Source organism: Lontra canadensis, unplaced genomic scaffold, assembly GCF_010015895.1.
Source record: "Lontra canadensis isolate GAN:19392208 unplaced genomic scaffold, GSC_riverotter_1.0 scaffold89, whole genome shotgun sequence".
NCBI classification, from domain to species: domain Eukaryota; kingdom Metazoa; phylum Chordata; class Mammalia; order Carnivora; family Mustelidae; genus Lontra; species Lontra canadensis.
Window position 1 is genome coordinate 1,289,003 of NW_022631083.1, and position 20,250 is coordinate 1,309,252.

General features: G+C 43.2%; 1 protein-coding gene across 1 annotated transcript in view; it reads right to left on the reverse strand.

Annotated features, from left to right (window-relative positions):
* Positions 1–20,250, reverse strand: part of CHRNA7 (cholinergic receptor nicotinic alpha 7 subunit) — a 112,636-nt gene that overhangs the window by 45,973 nt on the left and 46,413 nt on the right. The window contains exon 4 of the mRNA XM_032835948.1: positions 4,739–4,848. Coding sequence (XP_032691839.1) covers positions 4,739–4,848 — 110 coding nt within the window. The remainder of the gene's footprint in view (positions 1–4,738; positions 4,849–20,250) is intronic.

A 20,250-nucleotide genomic window follows, 5' to 3' on the forward strand; every position in this document is an offset into this window, starting at 1 on the left:
CTTTCTTCTATGAGCCGACTGCTGATAAGGGACGCCTTTCATTCCATCCAAATGTGAAAATCATGAAAAGCTATCCACAATTGCTACTCACTTTGAGCAAGGCTGTGTTCAGAAAAATCCTTGAACTGCAGGCTTAAAGTAAAGCAGAATAAAGCAACCGAGAAACTACTGGGATCAGCATCCAGCAGGGATGCTTTTATCAGCGCCCATCCTCTCCTCGGAGCAAGCCGGCCAGCTGGCTGGCCGCACTGTAACTCGTTCTCCATCCATCAGGGAAATAAAGCATCCCGTCCCAGAAATGATGCAGAGATGGCTGTTTTGCAGTGACCCAGCCTCTTCAAAGCACAGAAAATGTATTCTATCCCAAAAACCATTCGTGGCTCACACTTGGACTCCATTCTCAAATCAGAATAGAGCAAGAAACGTGATGGACATGTTTGTGATGCTTCCCCTAACCTGAATCAATGCTCCTTTCAAAACCATGGCTTACACAGAAATGATGGCGTGCCCCCCTCCTTAAGGAAGGGCTCCCCCTGCAAACACAACATGTTAATGAACCATCTCACCAGCCTACTGAGGGAACATACCATTTGGAGTGCCTGGAAGCTGGCAGAAAGTATTAAGCTCAACATCTCTCAAAATCCCTAATAACAGAATATCAGAAGGTCAGGATCCTATTAAATTCAAGTCTGTTTTTGCTACTTCCTGTGTCAATTTTTTGGCTCCGTCACAGGTTCGTATTTTCCAGCTTGCCCATACGATTTCTTTTTCTTCTTTCCCTGCTGTTCTTAACAGCACCCACATCACATGGATCCATCATCTTCCCTCCCTCCTCTTAATTCCTGCATCCTCCCTTCCTCCTTCCATCCTGCCTGTGCACAAATATTTATTAACCACCCTCTAGACTCCTGAAAGATGGCAGACCCCATGTGCTATGGGTGGCAGGACCTCTTTCTGTGACAGAGTGTGACAGAGAGACACACCAGGGACTCAGTGGGATAGGGCATCAAGCTGAAGCCCGTGGGAGGACAGAAGGGTGACCATGTCAAAAGGGGAGCTCACAGAGATGTCCTGTAGTGGGAGAGTCCAGACACACCAAAGAGCTAGAAGACAAACTTCTAGCTAGGGAGCAGCACTTGTTAAGAGGCAGCTGGAGGTGATGGGCTGGGCCACTCCCCGCTGCTGGCCAGGCCTTGTGACTTCTGTCCAGACAGCAGAGGTAAGCCAGTGAATGGAGTCAGGGGATGAGAGGATGTTTGGAAGCTCTCTCTGCCTGCCTCCCTGTGCACTGTCTCCCTTCTACAGATCCCTCCAGGGTGCACTTAACTGAGTCCTCCTTCATTACACATGTCTGTTTTGGTCCTTCATCCCCTCCCCCCACAACCATCGAATTCATGCTTCACCACTTCCCTTCCACAGAGCACAGCATACCTTTGTCTTCCTTTCCTTCCCTCCCTGTGTGCCCTGGAGAGGTGAGGTTGACTTCTGCTCCCCTGATCCAAGCTGAGCCCCTGACTACTCTGCCCAACAGGGTGTAGTGAAGGGGCTATTCTGGGGTTCTTATGATCAGTCCCTACAGAGCCTCATGGCCCTCACTTCCTTCCTCTTTGAGCACCCCACTGGGGGATGCCCATACCAAGTGGAAAAGACTTTTAAAAGAAGCTGAGGTGGCAGAGGTGACAGCCCCAGCTGGGCTCCCAAACGCAGCTGCCATCCCTGCCAGCCATGGGGCTGCGGCCCTCCACATTCCAGCCTGTCTGAGCCCCAGCCCCCTACTTCCTGCCAACATCTCACATGCAGAGACAGGCAACCACATGGGTCCAGTCAGTCTACAGCCTGGTGAGAAGTAACATGCACACAATTTTTTAAGACACCAAGTTCAGGGTAGTCTGTCAAACAGCAAGGGATAAATGACACTGTGTCTATGACAGGCTTAAAATATATTCTGTAACCTGCTTATGCTACAACATGTTTGTGTGGACATGCAAGCCATATATTTAACAATTACTTCAGAAAGGATGCTCTGCCTCCCATTTCTCAGAAAAACTGAAGCTGAAGAGGAGACAGCCTCCACAGATTCTATGAGAGGAAATGATGAATGTGGCCAGCAGGGAGGTGGGGAAAGGAGGGGGGAAAAAAAAAAAAAAAGATAGTTATTTAGAGCTCAAGGGGAAACTGAGAGGAAAGGGTTTCGGGGGCCATTGGTTGAGTCAGACATATGGGGGGCAGCATTATTTCTGAGGGCCTGCTCCCTGGTGACGGCAGGTAGAGACTATTCCTTTGCTCCTTGAAATTCAGTTTATATAGAATTCTTGGTAACTCTTCGTTATCCAGAACATTAGAATCATCAAACATTTTATTTATTAGGGTTTGAGGCCCTCCATATAAACCATAAGAACCATCTCTATGGCCTTATTAAGATTCTACCGGGGCACCTGGGTGGCTCAATTGGTTAAGCCTCTGCCTTCGGCTCAGGTCACAATCGCAGGGCCCTGGGATCAAGTCCCAAATCGGGCTCCTTGCTCAGTAGTGAGCCTGCTTCCTCCTCTCTCTCTGTCTGCCTCTCTGCCTACTTGCAATCTCTCTGTCAAATAAATAAATAAAAATCTTTATAAAAAGAAAAGATTCTACCACATTATAATATTTATTCTTGACTTCAAATGAAAAAGAACTAAGATAGGCACAATGCAAAACCCTTACAGACATTTCCTTCTGCATTGCCATACCCTCTTACTCTAAGCGGAAATCCTCATTACCATCTCTGTAAATGCACTGCCATTCAATCTTTGCCAAATACCACACCGGGCATGCTAGGTACATCCACAGAGTGATCCTTTCCAAATTCTGTGAAGCTGGCATCTCCCCCATGCTGCAAAGGAGGAGTCTGAGACTTCACAGTTGTACACACAGTAAACATTACAGCTAAGATTCCAACCCAGACTTCTCCAGTCCTGACTTGTTGTCCTTAAGGAGTCAACTGCAGTGCCCCTGTTAGGGGCTGAATTGTTTTCCTTCAAATTCACACGCTGAAGTCCTAGGTCCTATGCTGAAGTACCTCAGTATATGACTGTATTTGGACAGATTTTAAAGAGGAAGCTAAGTTAAAATGAGGTCATTAGAGTGGGCCCTAATCCAGTATGATAGTTGTCCTCACAAGAGATCACAGAGCACAGACATGCACAGAGGGAGGACCATATGAAGACAGAAGGAAAAGATGGACATCTACAAGTTACAGGAGAGGAGCCTCAGAAGAAGGAAACCTGCTGACACCATAATCTTGGGCTTCCAGGCTCCAAAAGAAAATACATTTCTGCGGGCACCTGGGTAGCTCACTGGGTTAAGGCCTCTGCCTTCAGCTCAGTCATGGTCTCAGGGTCCTGGGATCAAGCCCCATGTCGGGCTCTCCCCTCAGCGGAGAGTCTGCTTCCCCCTCTCTCTCTGCGTGCCTCTCTGCCTGCTTGTAATCTCTCTCTCTGTTAAATAAATCTTAAAAAAAAAAAAAAAAAGGAAAATAGATTTCTGTGAGAAAACAAATCCTTGTTGTTCTGGTCACTTAGTCTGTGGTATTTTCTTACGGCAGTCCTGGAACACTGATGACCCAAAAGATGAGCCATAGGATTTCATGTGCTTCACCTGCTCCGTAGGGGACCACGTACTCTGACTTTAGACATGTTGCAAAACTCAGGTATTGGAACTAATTTAAGGAGCTGAAGACTGGCAACAAATCAGGAAGGGATAATATTCTTCTAGAAACAGGCCCAATTCAAATGAAATGTAATCTCCACAAATTAAATTAATAGCTGATGTAAGATAAGAATCATCCAGCCTCCTAGAAGCAGTCAATATAGGACAAACATGTCAGCTGGTCCCAGAATCACTCCGTGGAAATCAAAGGCAAGGGCCAATGGTCACAAGGTTTCCTAAGTCAGGAATGCATGGGGCTTCCTTCTTTTCCAGGTAGGACCAAAGGCAGCAGTTACCACTTTCTTTTACATTAAGTTCATTATCATATTCCACCCCTTACTGGAAAGAGATGTTCTGGATCCCTATTTTGATTATGTAGTTTAGCCCAAAATTTGGTGCTTCTAGAAATTTACTCTGCCTGAATACTTGCCTTTTGGGCATCTGGTCTACAAATCAGAATGTCCTGGATTACTAATGAATCCCTCATTTCTTGACCTCAGGAGCAGGAAGACTATTAGAATATGACTGTTATGTGCCTTCTGTCACTCGACCTGTATCACAAGCTTCCAAGCACAGCTAGAGATGACAATCTCATGCACCCAGCTACACACAGTAGGACTCTCCCAATGCACATTGGGGAATGCACCCAATGAGGACCTGGGTCCAAATAGTAGATTCCAGTCATGCACGCCATTCGCCAGCAACTTATGCTGTGACCATAATGCTGCCATTCAGGTGCAAAGGTACTTCCACATGCAAAAATGCCTCAGTGCCAATATGTACAAAAGTATGTATGTATCTATCATGCACAGTCTTAGAGACATGGTCATCATAGGACGAGTAGTAAGTAATACAAGCCTGCATGCCACAGCAGAGAACATGGGAGAGGGGGACAGAAGGCTTCTCAAAGGCCTGGGCATTCACAAAGCATCATAGGCAGCAATGATCTCAATACAGATAATGTATCCGGTGTTTCTATAAAATAAGTAAATATGCTTGGTTATTACATATATGCAAGAATAAAATCATTTTTCCTTTTGTCCAGCGTGCTTACCTGTTATAGAGAAGAATGTCTGGCTTCCAAATCAGGCCATCTGGGAAACGGACAGTCTTCACACCCGGATATTCTGACATATTCCATTGTAAATAGTGATCTGTCCAAGACTGACACACAGATACAATGACATTAGCAGCACTTTGCTTCCCTGCCTACTTATATTTCTTCTACAAGATTATTAGATACATTCAGAGCCAAAATGAGATCCAGATCCTTATTTACATAATTGAATTGTTATCTACAAAATATAAAGAAACTGGGAATTAAATAATCTCTTCTAAAATGACCATGAATAGCACAAAAAAATCACATTTAAGATTCTGCTGTCACCATGATTCCATTCAGACGGTAGCAGTAAAGTTAATTCTGGTCCACTGCATGCCCCCAAGCCTTTCCCTCCCACAGCAGATGGAGTTTTTCTAGCCAAATGAGTGACTGTTCTGCTTTCAAAGTTCTCCACTGAAAGGACACTTGGGAAAAATAAATTCACTTATTTCAACTGGAATACGAACTAAGCTGGAAAAAAGGAGAATATTTATTTCCATGAAACAATTTTGTGCAGCTGCTGGGGAACCTCTCAGAACCTTCTAATGGGGGGCTGTTTTTGGACTGGAGTCGGTATTCTCATGCAGGAATAGTGCTTCTGATGTCACAACCGAAAAATGCAAACACTCGGCCTTGGTGGTCAAACACTAAATCAGGACAAGTGTGCAGATGAGGACTCAAAAAATAGTCCTGAACACACCAGCGCAGGTGATTCTCCTTGGGGCCAGGCCTTAAATTGGTTCTTGAGTGACCTCTGCCAGAGGAAGGCCCATGCCTGAGGTCTCTTGTCCAGGACCACATACCCCAGCCCTACCTGGAGTCCACTAGCTCTATAAAGACTGGTCAGGAAGGATCCCACAGGCAGCTCTATACAAAGAGCACCACCAAGCCAGGGTTGCTGAGCTAGCCCATTTGGACTCAGCAGCTCCTATAAATGTGCCATAATCAGAGCAGACCCGAGCAAAGGCCCCATCCTGTATCCAGTCTCCCTGGGACTACCTGTACTCTGGAGCTCAGACTTTCTCAGACTTAGAAAGGTATCTGATACAACACTTCCAGCTGGGACCAAGGCAACTCCCATAATCAAACATATCATTATTTCTGTAGCAAAACATGCATACTGATACTATGTCAGAAAAATAAATGCCTTCACTGCATATCTATTTCAGTTTGATTTTTAAACTCCGTGAGTCTGATGCAGAGTTACAAAAACAACATCAAGGGAGACAAAAGTCCTTTAATTTTCAAAACTGTTGAGATTTGGGAATTGCAGCCAAGTGGTAGTGGATCACAGAGCATGTCCCAGAGATCCCTCCATCCCCTGGAGAGGACAGGTAAGTATCTAGAAAGGCGGTCCCACTTCTGGGACCATCTGAAGTCAGATGAGAGGGAATAGCTGGGAGAGTAATGTCACTTTACAGCCATGAGCCTCTGAGAATGAAGATTTGTCAATGTATAATGTGCTGGAGAATCACCTGGGGGGTATTTAGGATAGAAAGCCACCCCACTGATATTTCTAATTGATGTGGGTGGTTGGTGGAGGGGAGGGAAAGGAAAGTTCCCAGAGGGCCAGTCTTGGTGAAGCTGGTTTGCAGGAATCCCTAGGCATCAACCAAACTGTGTTTTCTCCAGACTGCTCCATCTCTGTAGCCACTGGCCCAGGGCGCCATTCTTTTTCCTCCTTTGTCCTGGTGATGAGCCCGTTCATACCCAACACCTGTGATTTCCTTACTAGGATCTCATCTTACCCTTGGATGCTTCTCTGGGTTGGTGACTCATTATCGCTTAGCCTGTCACTCTCACTATCAGAACCATGTTAATGAGGGTCACAGGGCTCCCAGAACAAAGGTGGGCATGGGAAGAAAATACCCATCTCCTCAGCCTGCTGAAATGAGGGGCAGAGCAGGGAGGTAAGGCAGGGAGTGGGAGTGCTTGATTGGTCAAAGCTCAGCCTCTTCTGATGGCACCATGTGAGAGCTCTTGGCTACCTCCCCAGCAATCTCCCCCTACCCAACTCATGATCTTAGCTGCATGTGTCCTGTAGGCATATACCCTGACCATCTTGTTTCAAGTCATGTGTACACCTCACTGGCCATGATCCAGGAATGCTAGCATGACAACTATTCCTATTTACAAGAGGAGACTGGAGCACAGAGAAGCAACATCCTTTCTGTCAATCACTGGGTCAAGACTCAGGGCTGCATTGTTTGACTTCAAGAAGAGGGATCAGGATATAGAAGAAAGCAAGATGGTGGAGGAGTAGCAGACTGAAATATCATCAGGTCCCAGGAGTTCAGCTACCTAGTTATCAGACCATTATGAACACCTACAAACTCAACAGGAGATAGAGAGAAGAAGAGCAGCAATTCTTGGAACAGAAAATCGACCACTATCCGGAAAGTAGGACATGTGGAGAAGTGAAACCAAAGCGACGGAAACATAGACCGTGGGGGAAGGGGCTGGCTCCCAGGAAGTGAGAGAGCAGCGGAACACAAAACTGGAACTTTTAGAAGTCTGCTCCACTGAGGGATGTCGTTCCAGAGGCTAAGCGGAAGGTGGAGCCCTTGGAAGGACAGTGTGGTCTCAGGACCCATGGGGTCACAGAAAGACCAGTGGTGCCTGAGTGTGGCAGAGTTCCTAGGTATCAGAGTGATGAAGCCAGCTGCAGAGATGGAGCTGAGCAGTGGGCTCTCAGCTCAGGATTACCTTAAACTGTGGTCTGAGGCAGAGTTGGGCCACTGTTCTTTGAGTGGGGACCCCACGAGTGGCAGATCCAGAGACCCCCCCCCTTCCTCCTCTGGGAGAAGCGACACAGGAGCATGCTGCAGGAATCTGCTGGATTTGGAGACTCCAAACTGGATATAGAAATGCACGTCACAGTCTGGATGAGCACAGTGCTGGATGGCCAGAGACCAGGGAGACAGGAGGGATTAACTGCTTTTCTCTGAAAGCACACTGAGGAGTGGGGCCCTGAGCTCTTGGCTCCTCTGGAGAGGAGATTGGGAGGCTGCCATATTCATTCTCATCCTCCAAAGCTGTATGGAAAGTGTTCAGGGAACAAAACCTACCTAGAGCAAACCCGAGCAGATTACTTAGCCTGGCCCCTGGCAATATCAAGGGCAGTGCAATTCCGCCTCAGGCAAAGACATCTGAGAATCACTGCAAGAGGCCCCTCCCCCGGATCAGCAAGAACATCCAGCCAAGACCAAGTATGCCCATCAGTGAGAACTATGGAACTCCACAGCTAGGGGAAAGCAATACATAGAATTCATGGCTTTCCCCTGTGATCCTTTTGTCGTTCAAAGATAAGTTTTTTAAATTTTATTTTTTTCTTGTACTATTTTTTTAACTTTTCTTCTTTCCTATTTTAACATTTTTTAACTATTTTATCTTATCAATACCTTTTTTTAAAAAAACTTTTTAAATTTTCATTGGTATAGTCATATTTTTTCCCTTCATTGTATTTAACCTTATTTTTTGTATACGTACAGATGTTTTTTCTTAAAAATTTGGATATATTCTCTAATAGATCAAAATATACCCTAAATCTAGTGCACAGATTTGTTCTAGTCTCCAATCTGATCACATTTTCTCCTCTTTTTTTTCTTTTTCCAAATAACTTATCAATTCCTTTTTTAGAATCTTTTTTTAAATTTTTGTCTGTATAGTCATATTCCATCCCTTCATCATATATATTTAAGTTTTTCTTTCTTTAAAATTTTGGGAAGTAGTTTCTTCTAAGAGACCAAAATACACCCAAAATTAAGTGGGTGGCTCTGTTCTATTCACCAGTCTAATATATATATAATTTTATTTATTTTTTATTTTTTCATTTTGCCCCTTTTCTTCTCCCCCTGGTTTTGTGTCTCTTCGATTTGGTTAGCATCTTATTTTTCTGGGGTCTTTGCCACCGTTCTTAGTATTTTGTTCTCTCATTCTTCTATTCTTATCTGGATAAAATGACAAGGCAGAAAAATTCACCACAAGAAAAAAAAAAAAAGAATTAGAAGAAGAAGAACTAGAGGCAGTAACAACAGCTAGGGATCTAATCAATATGGACATTAGCAATATGTCAGAACTAGAGTTCAGAATGATGATTATCAAGGTGCTAGCTGGGCTCTAAAAAAGCATGGAAGATATTAGAGAAACCCTTTCTGGAGAAATCAGAGTCTTTTCTGGAGAGATAAAAGAACTAAAGTCTAACAAAGTTGATATCAAAAAAGCTATTAATGAAGTATAATAAAAAATGGAGGCTCTTAATGCTCAGACATATGAGGCAGAAGATAGAATTAGTGTTATAGAAAACCAAATGCTGGAGAATAAAGAAGCTAGGCAAAAGAGAGACAAACAACTACTGGACCATAAGGGGAGACTTCAAAAGATAAGTGATACCTGTTGGGTCGACGGCCCAGGAATGCAGGAGGAATAATAGATATGACCACCGGGGCCGCCATCTTCCAGCCCCCTTCCCGCCTTCCTCAACCCTTGACCCTCCCGCCAAAAGGATGTATGCCCAGGTCACATCTCCACAGGTAACCTGATACCTATGCAGGAAACAGAAGTATCAGGATGCCCCCACCCCATACCCTCCGATCACCAAATACCCTACCATATATGGATGTGAGCCCATGCCCTGCCTTGGCCCGATAGAAGACCCCCGCTGCCTCCCTCCCAGCGTGACTTCCCCAACTCTGCTTTCCAGAGTTGCAGAACCTCGCCCGAGGGTGCCCGCCTCCTCCCTGCACGACTTTCCTGGCTCCCCTTCTCTTGAGCCCTGAAACTTCGCCGGAGAGTGCCTTTAATAAATCTTGCCTTGTGCCTACCTCACCTGGTGTCATGTTTATCTTGCCTATAAAACTTTACAATACCATAAGACAAAATAATATTGGAATAACTGGGATCTCAGAAGAAGAGAAAGAGAAAGAGAAAGAGAGAGAGCAGCAGAAGGAGGGTGTATTGGAGCAAATTATAGCAGAGAATTTCCCTAATATGGCAATAGGAACAAGCATCAAAATCCAGGAGGCACAGAGAACCCCCCTCAAAATCCACACTCCATCATCTAATAGTAAAACTTACAAGTCTCAGTGACAAAGAGAAAATCCTGAAAGCAGATTGGGACAAGAGGTCTTTAACATACAATCTTAGAAATATTAGGCTGGCAGCACACCTATCCACAGAGACCTGGAAGGCCAGAAAGGACTGGCATGATATATACAGAGCACTAAATGAGAATAATATGCAGCCAAGAATACTATATCCAGCTAGGTTGTCACTGAAAATAGAAGGAGAGATAAAAAGTTTCCAGGATAAACAAAAATTAAAAGAATTTGCAAACACTAAACCAGCCCTACAGGAAATATTGACAGGGGTCTTCGAAGCAAAGAAGACCTAAAAAGTAACAGACCAGAAAGGAACAGAGACAATATACAGTAACAGTCACCTTACAGGCAATACAATGACACTAAATTCATATCTTTCGATAGTTACCCTGAATGTAAATGGGCTAAATGCCCCATTCAAAAGACACAGAGTATCAAATGGATTAAAAAAAAACAAGACCCATAGATATGCTGTTTATAAGAAACTCATTTTAGACCCCAAAACACTTCCAGATTTAAAAGGATGGGGTGGAAAACAATTCATCGTGTTAACAGACATTAAAATGAAGCTAGGATGGCAATCCTTTTATCAGATAAATTAGACTTTAAGCCAAAGATTATAATAAGAGATGAGGAAGGACACTATATCATACTTAAAGAGTCTGTCCAGCAACAAGATCTAAAAATTTTAAATATCCATGCCCCTAACATGGGAGCAATTATATAAACCAATTAATAACAAAATCAAACAAACACAACAATAATACAATAATAGTAGGAGACATTAACAGGCCCCTTACTGAAATGGACAGATCATCTAAGCAAAAGATCAACAAGTAAATAAAGGCTTTAAATGACACACTGGACCAGATGGATCACAGAAATATTCAGAGCATTCCATCCCAAAGCAACAGAATACACCTTCTCTAGTGCACATGGAACATTCTCCAGAATAGATCACATCCTGGGTCACAAATCAGGTCTCAACCGATACAAAAAGACTGGGATCATTCCCTGCATATTTTCAGACCACAATGATCTGAAACTAGAACTCAATCACAAGAGGAAAGTTGGAAAGAACTCAAATACATGGAGGCTAAAGAGCATCCTACTATAGAATGAATGAGTCAACCAGGAAATTAAAGAACTGAAAAATATTCATGGAAACAAGTGAAAATAAAAACATAAATGTTCAAAATCTTTGGGGCACAACAAAGGCGGTCCTGAGAGGAAAGTATACAGCAATACAAGCCTTTCTCAAGAAACAAGAAAGGTCTCAAGTACACAACCCAACCCTACACCTAAAGTTGCTGGAGAAAGAACAGCAAAGAAAGCCTAAATACAGCAGGAGAAAAATAATGAATATCAGAGCAGAAATCAATGAAATAGAAACCAAAAGAACCGTAGAACAAATCAATGAAACTAGGAGCTGGTTCATTGAATTATTAAGATTGATAAACTTCTGGCCAGACCTATCAAAAAGAAAAGAGAAAGGACCCAAATCAATAAAATCATAAATGAAAGAGAAGAGATCACAACCAACACCAAAGAAATACAATTAGAACATATTATGAGCAACTATATGCCAGCAAATTTGACAATTTGAAATGGATGCATTCCTAGAGACATATAAACTACTAAAACTGAAATAGGAAAATAGAAAACCTGAATAGACTCATAACCAGTAAGGAGATTGAAGCAATCATCAAAAATCTCCCAACAGGGGCACCTATGTGGCTCAGCTGGTTGGGTGGCTGCCTTGGCTCAGGTCATGATCTTGGAGTCCTGGGATCGAGTCCCACATCAGGCTCCCTGCTTGGCAGGGAGTCTGCTTCTCCCTCAGACCCTCCCCCTTCTCGTGCTCTCTCTCTGTCTCTCTCAAATAAATAAATTAAATTAAAAAAAAAAAATCTCCCAACAAACAAGGGTCGAGGGCCAGACAGCTTCCCAGGAGAATTCTACCAAACATTTAAAGAAAAAATAATAGCTATTCTTCCTAAACTATTCCAAAACCTAGAAATGGAAGGAAAACTTCCAAATGCATTTTATGAGGCCAGCATTACCTTGATCCCCAAACCAGAAAAAGACCCTATCAAAAAGCAGAATTACAGACCAATATCCTTGATGAACACAGATGCAAAAATTCTCACCAAAATACTAGCCAATAGGATGCAACAGTACATAAGAGGATCATTCACTATGACCAGGTGGGATTTATTCCTGGGCTGCAAGCTTAGTTCAACATCCTCAAATCAATCAATGTGATACAATACATTAATAAAAGAAAGAACAAGAACCACATGGTACTCTCAATGGATGCTTAAACAGCATTTGACAAAGTATAGCATCCTTTCTTCATCAAAACTCTTCAAAGTGTAGGGATAGAGGCTATATACCTCAATACCATCAAAGCCATCTATGAAAAACCCACAGTGAATATCATTCTCAATGGGGAAAACCTGACAGCTTTTCTCCTAAGGTCAGAACACAACAGGGATGTCCACTATCACCACTGCTCTTCCACATAGTACTAGAAGTCCTAGCCTCAGCAATCAGAAAACAAAAAGAAATTAAAGGCATCCAGATCAGCAAAGAAGTTGTCAAACTCTCACTCTCTGTAGATGATAAGATACTTTATGTGGAAAACCCAAAAGAATCCACTCCAAAACTGCTAAACTTCATACAAGAATTCAGCAACATATCAGGATATAAAATCAATGCACAGAAATCAGTTGCATTTCTATACACCAACGGCAAGATAGAAGAAAGAGAAATTAAGGAGACAATCCCATTTATAACTGCACCCAAAACCATAAGATACCTAGGAATAAACCTAACCAAAGGGTCAATGAACCTGTACACAGAAAACTATAAATTACTCATGATAGAAACTGAGGAACACACAAAGAAATGGAAAAATGTTCCATGCTCATGGATTGGAAGAATATATATTGTGAAAATGCCTATGCTACCTAAAGCAATCTACACACTTAATGCAATTCCTATCAAAATCCCACCCATTTTTTCCAAAGAAATGGAACAAATAATCCTAAAAGTTATATGGAACCAGAAAAGACCTCGAATAGCCAGAGGAATATTGAAAAAGAAAGCCAAAGTTGGTGACATCAGAATCCCCGACTTCAAACTCTATTACAAAACTGTCATTATCAAGACAGTATGGTATAGGCACAAAAACACACATAGATCAGTGGAACAGAATACAGAGTCCAGAAATAGACCCTCAACTCCATGGTCAACTAATCTTTGACAAAGAATGTACAATGGAAAAAAGACAGTCTCTTCAACAAACAGTGTTGGAAAAACTGGACAGCCACATGCAGAAAATGAAACTGGTCCATTTCTGTATACCACACACAAAAATACACTCAAAGTTGATGAAAGACTTCAATGTGAGACAGGAATCCATCAAAATCCTTGAGGAGAACACAGGCAGCAACCTCTTTACCTCAGCCACAGCAATTTCTTCCAAGAAACACTGCCAAAGGCAAGAACTTCATCAAGATCAAAAGCTTTTGCATAGCAAAGGAAACAGGAAACAAAACCAAAGACAATTGACAGAACAGGAGAAGATATTTGCAAATAACATATCAGATACAGGGTTAGTATCTAAAATCTAGAAAGAACTTATCAAACTCAACACCTAAAGAACAAATAATCCAATCAAGAAATGGGCAGAAGACATAAACAGACAATTCTGCAAAGAATATTTCCAGATGGACAACAGACACATGAAAACATGCTCCACATCACTCAGCATCAGGGAAATACAAATCAAAACCACAGTGACATACCAACTCACACCAGTCACAATGGCTAAAATTAACAAGTCAGGAAACAACGTGTATTGGAGAGGATGTGGAGAAAGGGGAACCCTCCTACACTGTTGGTGGGAACGCAAGCTGGTGCAGCCACTCTGGAAAACAGTATGGAGTTTCCTCAAAAAGTTGAAAATAGAGTGACCCTATGACCCAGCAATCGCACTATTGGGCATTTACCCCAAAGATACAAATGTAGTGATCTGAAGGGACATGTGTCCCCGAATGTTTATAGAAGCAATGTCCACAATAGCCAAACTATGGAAAGAACCTAGATGTACATGAACAGATGAATGGATAAAGAAGATGTGGTATATACATATATACAATGGAATACTATGCAGCCATCAAAAGAAACAAAATCTTGCCATTTGCAACAACATGGATGGAACTCAGGGTATTGTGCTGAGCAAAATAAGTCAATCAAAGAAAGAAAAGTATCATATGATCTCTCTGATATGAGGAATTTGAGAGCCAAGGTGGGGTGGTTTGGGGGTTAAGGAAGGAAAAAATGAAACAAGATGGGATCGGGAGGGAGACAAATCATAAGAGACTCTTAATCTCATGAAACAAACTGAGGGTCACTGGGGGGGTAGGAGGGTAGGGATAGGGTGGCTGCATTGTGGACATTGGCGAGGGTATGTGCTATGGTGACTCCTGTGAAATGTGTAAGCTGATGATCCACAGACCTGTACCCCTGGGGCAAATAATACATTATATGTTAATTAAAAAAAAAAAAAAAAAAAGAGTGATCTGTAGTCTCTACCATGGCCAGTTCTTCTAAGCAAATGTCTCTGCACTAGCAGACTTCCCACCACAAGGAGGTGGGCTCCTCATCATCCCAGAAGGTGCCTCACATCCGCTCACTTGAAAGCCAAGCTGGATGTCCCCCACCTCAGGACAGGAAAGGTGGGCTGCAGGGAGAGGTAGAAATCAGGCAGACCCAGGTTTTCACCAAGCCTGTGGCAGAGCCAGCTGTGTGAGCTCAAGCAAGTTGTTAAACAAAAATCACAGGCCCCAAATTACTTGGCCAAGTCACCAAACAGGCTTAATACTTAACTGCAGTTTCCATCAACCCCAGAGATTTAAGCCTTAAAGGGCCAGTCTTGAATTTTCTGATTAGCATCAGTGAGGTCAACTGTCAAAAGCCCCTCTCTATCCTCCAGTGGAAGATGAGGTAATCTGCTCGATAAGACCCCCTACCCTTCCCTCTAAGGGAAAGTGACCTTGTCTGAAACAATTCTTTCTTTTCTCTTGCTTGTAACTTTCTTGCCCTGCCCTCCATCCTTTAAAAACTTTCCATTTTGTGCAACTCCTGGGAGTTCATTCCTCTCTACTTGCTGGGTAGGGTGCCGCCCAACTCACGAATTGATCATTGAATTAAGCCAATTAGATCTTCAACCTTACTTGGCTGCAATTTGTTTTTTCACCAAGGTAAACCTCCCTCTCTGAGCTGTGGCTTCCTCACAGGGCAGGCTGGTGCTGTGAGGATGAAATGTGTACAGTAGCATGTCAGTCACATGGCCCTAGCAGGAATGTGACAAATAATGATGGCTTACCAAAAAAAAAAAAAAAAAAAAAAAAAAAGACTCCTTTTAGAAGTCCTTTAGAGGCACCATCAACTGGGCACAGGAGGCTATAGCAGGAACCTTGGCTCTGTGTGCCCTGGGAGCAGGATCTGAGCCCAGGACCCCAAAGGTTTCCATGAACATTTCTGAAGACCGAATATGTTAAAGGGCTTGTAAGCAATCATGTTCCAGAAAGAGGCTTTTTATCCTCTCGAAGCACTCACTCCCCACTCAGAAAGTAGGTCCCTGGAGGGCAGAGGTCCTGCACAAAGTCTTCCTACAAACAGTGCCTGGCATGTTGGGTACCTGATAATAAGTGTCAACCTAGAAACGACGGCCATGTTCTTCATCTGGGATCAAAATAGTTGACTCAAAGAATTTTCAAAACATATATGTGGGGCACCTGGGTGGCTCCGTGGGTTAAAGCCTCTGCCTTCAGGTCAGGTCATGATCCCAGGGCCTTGGGATCAGGCCCTGCAGCAGGCTCTCTGCTCGGCAGGGAGCCTGCTTCCCTTCCTCTCTCTCTGCCTACTTGTGATCTCTGTCTGTCAAATAAATAAATAAAATCTTAAAAACAACAACAACAAAACACATATGTATGGAGTTTTCCAAAGCCAAGTCTTTCACACCAACAACCGGTTCTTGATTCTCTGGACAGGAACCAGGTGTCCAGCCATTCAGTTCAATTCAGATCCTCTTTACCTGGAGTTAGTATCAGATAATTACTCCCAGAGCATGTGGAAGAATCTCTGTTTTTCCTTCTCTTCCATTTCTGAGGGATCCCTTCTCATTACATCTTCAAGGTATGATTATGTAGGATTGTTACATACAAGGGAGGAAGGGGCCCTGGATGTGAAACACACCATAGGAACCCCAATTCTTCCATGCGTCTGAGAACTGGCCTCATTAGTGTTTGCCTTGAGCCCATAGGAAACTTTTTAAGTGTGTGCATGCACGTGCATGAAAATATTTATAGCAGGAGAGAGAGAGAGAAGAGAAAGTACATCTGGTATAATAAGAAACATATTTGGTCTATGTCCCAGGTTCTTGGCACAGGGTTTCTAAAACCTTGGTCATTCCCTGAGGATAGGAATGTCTCTTGTTATTCATATATCTGAGCCCACCTAAGATTCTTCTAAGGAGGTGAGGTGACTTAAGGTGGATCCCCTAGATCACCTCACGTAGCCAGGATGAAGCTGATCATCAGAGAGACCAAGCTTTGACTCCCGGGTGGGAATTTTCAGCCCCACCCAAACTTAATATCCAGGCAGAGGGAGAGAGAATGAAGAATGGATTATAAAAACCCTTGAACAAAATTCAGAGCTTCTGGGTTGGTGAACAGGTGCCAGGACAGTAGCCCACAGAGGGCAGAAAAGCTCTGTGTCTCCCCCATACCTTGCCCTACGCCTCTCTTCCATTTACTTGTGACCAGTATTCTTTATAATAAATCAGTAAATATAAGTGTTTTCTTGAGTTCCATGAGCTGTTCTGAATTTGAACTCAGCTGGACAGAAGTATGGGTAGCCTGGACACCCATGTTGTGGCTGGCATGCTTTGGGGGTAGTCTTGTGGGACTGATACCTTGACTTGTAGGATCCGACACGAACTCCAGGTAGAGAGGATCAGAATAGAACTGAAAGGCTGGACACCCGGTCTGTGTCCAGAGAATCAGAGAACTGATTATAGGTGTGAAAGAGCATGTACCTGGGGTCGGAAAACTCCATACATGTGTGTTTTGAAAATTCTTCCAGTCAACTGATTTGATCTCAGATGAAGAAAGTGGGCCTCCTCCTTCCTCCTTGCTCCTGCCCCTTGTTGGATCGGCGGGCTCCGGGAGTGCAGGAGGAACAGTAGAAATGACCGCCAGGTCCTGCCCTCTTCCAGCCTCCTTCCCCCCTTTCCTTCACCCTTGACTCTCCTGCCAAAAGGATGTATGCCCAGGTGAGGACTCCATAGGTAACCCGATACCTATGCAGGAAACAGATAAAAGACCACCGCCAACTCCCTCCCAGTTGGACTTCCCCACTCCCCTTTCCGGAGTTGAGGAACCTCGAGAGGGTGCCCACCTCCTCCCTGTGTGACTTTCCTGGCTCCCCGCCTCCTGAGCCCTGAAACTTCACCAGAGACGCCTTTAATAAATCTTGCCTTGTGCCCACTTTGCCTGGTGCTGTTTTTATCTCGCCTATAAAACCTTACACCCCTGACACTTTTTTCTCTCAGTATGACATCACGATTGAAATCATCATTAACCGTGGTTTGTTATGAGGGCCCTAAGCAAGGCACTGGCTGGCTTGTGTGTGAACGTAATGTGCGGCATTTCTACGTATCAGAGATGAAGTGGTAGAGAAAACAAATTAAAATGGTAAACGTTTTAGAAATAAACATGGTTTACAATGTAACATTCTACAATGTGAATACTATTCATTCCATAATTAGAATCAGGAAGTACAAAATAGAGAACATAAAGAGGATGGGGAATGTAGAGCCAGAGGAATGGTCAAAATTCCGAGATCAGAGGCCAGACTCTTTTGAAAAGCACAGGCAAGTCTTTGGTTTCTCTTCAGAAACCGAAATGGCTCTTCTATTTCTTCTCATAGATTAAATCAGATTATATCTGACAGGCTTCCCAAAATGATGAAACTACTCTATAGAAAAAATACCCCAAGTGCTTCCTCCTAGGAATAAGAAGAGGTAAACAGAACAGCAACTTTCTCTTCCTTCAGGTTATCTAAATAACTGGGAATTCCTGCCAAATCAAGGGTGAGTGAAAAAAAGGAAAACACAGTAACAAACTGTAACTCAAAAGAAAATCTAATTAATTAATTTATTTTACTTTTCCATCCTTCTATTCAGACTGTATAGAAAATCTCTCATTTGCAGAATATTGACCTCCGAGTTCAAATACCCTGGGGGAAAAGATTATGCAGATTCAGGTTTTCAGAACAGCAATTCAGCAACAGGAAGCTCTGGGAAAGAAAATTTGCTGAAGCCAATTTCCTTGATTTTTTTTTCCCCTCCTGTCCATATTTCTGCCCTGGTCTTCTGCTCTCTGATCTTCACATTAGACATTAGGAGAAGGAAAGGAAAACTGAATTGGGGTAAATCAGAGGGGAAGAAAAAGCATGAGAGACTGTGGAATCTGAGAAACAAACTGAGGGTTTGGGAAGGGAGGGGGTGGGGGGATGGGTGAGCCTGGCCTCAGGTATTAAGGAGGGCATATATTGCATGGAACACTGGTTGTGGTGATAAACAATGAATCTTGGAACACTGAAAAAAAAATAATAATAATAAAATTAAGATGTTAAAAAGAAAACAAAACAGTCCATTTCTGTAAAGCAGAGATTTTCCCCACCTGTGAACTCCACTGTCCCCACCACCAGCCTGCCTCTTACCATATCTCTAGGGACTCATTTGGTCACAATATTTTAACCTTTTTGGTAGAATGTAAATTGCACAGCCTGATTATAAATGGCTTAAGAGAAAAAGCTGGGTCTCATCTACTTCTGGGTCTCCCTCACATGACGCAGTTCAATGCCTTCCTCATAACAGGTGCTCAAAAAGATTTGTTAAATAGATAAGTGAGATAAGGTGAGTTTTAGAACAAATGAAGTTGCAGACAATTCTGCAAGTCCGAGAATTAATTAGAAACAAGCTGCGCTTGAGAGAAATTTAGAAGTCTCCAGCGACATCCTCCAAAGCAAGCATGTTTATTTATGGAGTCCCTGAACTCAATGTAATAAGTAATAATCTGGCAAAATAATATTTTCCTCGAAAACAACAACTTTGAAAAAAACATTTGCCAAGTCACATATGTCACTGAAGATCATTTGCTTACTGTGGGATAAGGAATGTAGGCATCAAGAAGACAGACCTGTCTGTGACCTCACATGCAGTGAACATATTAGGTGTTTCTCTCTATATAAGAAAAATGGCAACAGCAGGACTTTACCATAGAGGACACGGGCAATTCTGGTTTTATGCTAAAAAGGAAGCATTTGCATTATCTCCCAGAATTTCCAGAGCTTCAACCTTATACTACAGTGTTCAGATGTTATTTGGAGTTGGCTCTATTTTGTATCATGGTATCTTAGCCCTTCCTAGGTTCCTAGGTTGTTTTTTGTTTCATTCATTCCACAAAAATTATTCAGTGCCCGCTGGGGGTACAGTAGTGAATAAACCCAACTGAGTCCAGCCCTCCCATTGTACATTCCAGTTGTGGGAGGGAGACTCAGAGCCAGAGAACAAATAAACAAAGGATGGGACAAGGGCTTTAGAAACAAAATGAAATGGCCTTATGGAACGCATGCTTCCCTCAAATTGCTATGCTGAGCCCTAATTCCAATGTGAGGATGTCAGAGAAGGGACCTTTAGCAGGTAGTTAGATCATATGGAAGAAGCCCTCCCAAATGAGATTAGTGCCCTTATACAGAGGCCAATGGCTAGCTCGCTCTCTCTCAACCATGTGAGAACACAACACAAACGCAACTCAAAAGAGGGCCCTAATAGAACCCAACCATGGCTGATGGCACCATGATCTCAGACTTCCAACATTCAGCACTGTGAGAAATAAATATCTGTTGTGTATAGCCACCCAGTTTATGGTATTTTCTTACAGCAGCCCAAACAAAGGCACCAGGTAAGGAGAATGGAGTGAGCTAGGGTAGCAGGGGAGGGTTTGAGACAGTAGACAGGGACTCAGGGAAGACCTCACTGGAAAGGTGATTTTCAGGAAGAGACTAGTAAGAAGCAAGGGAGAAAAGAAGTAGTTCTTGGGGAAAGAGCCTTCCAGACAGAGGGAGCAAGTACAAAGGCCCTGAAGTGGGTGTGTGCTTGGGTAACGTGTGCAGGGCATCAAGCGGGGCAGGGAGCACAGCAAGAAAAAGAGGGCTCGGGGGTATGTGGCAGAAGCAAGGGCCAGGCCGACAGAGTCAGAGAATACCTCAAGGACCTCAGCTTGTCAC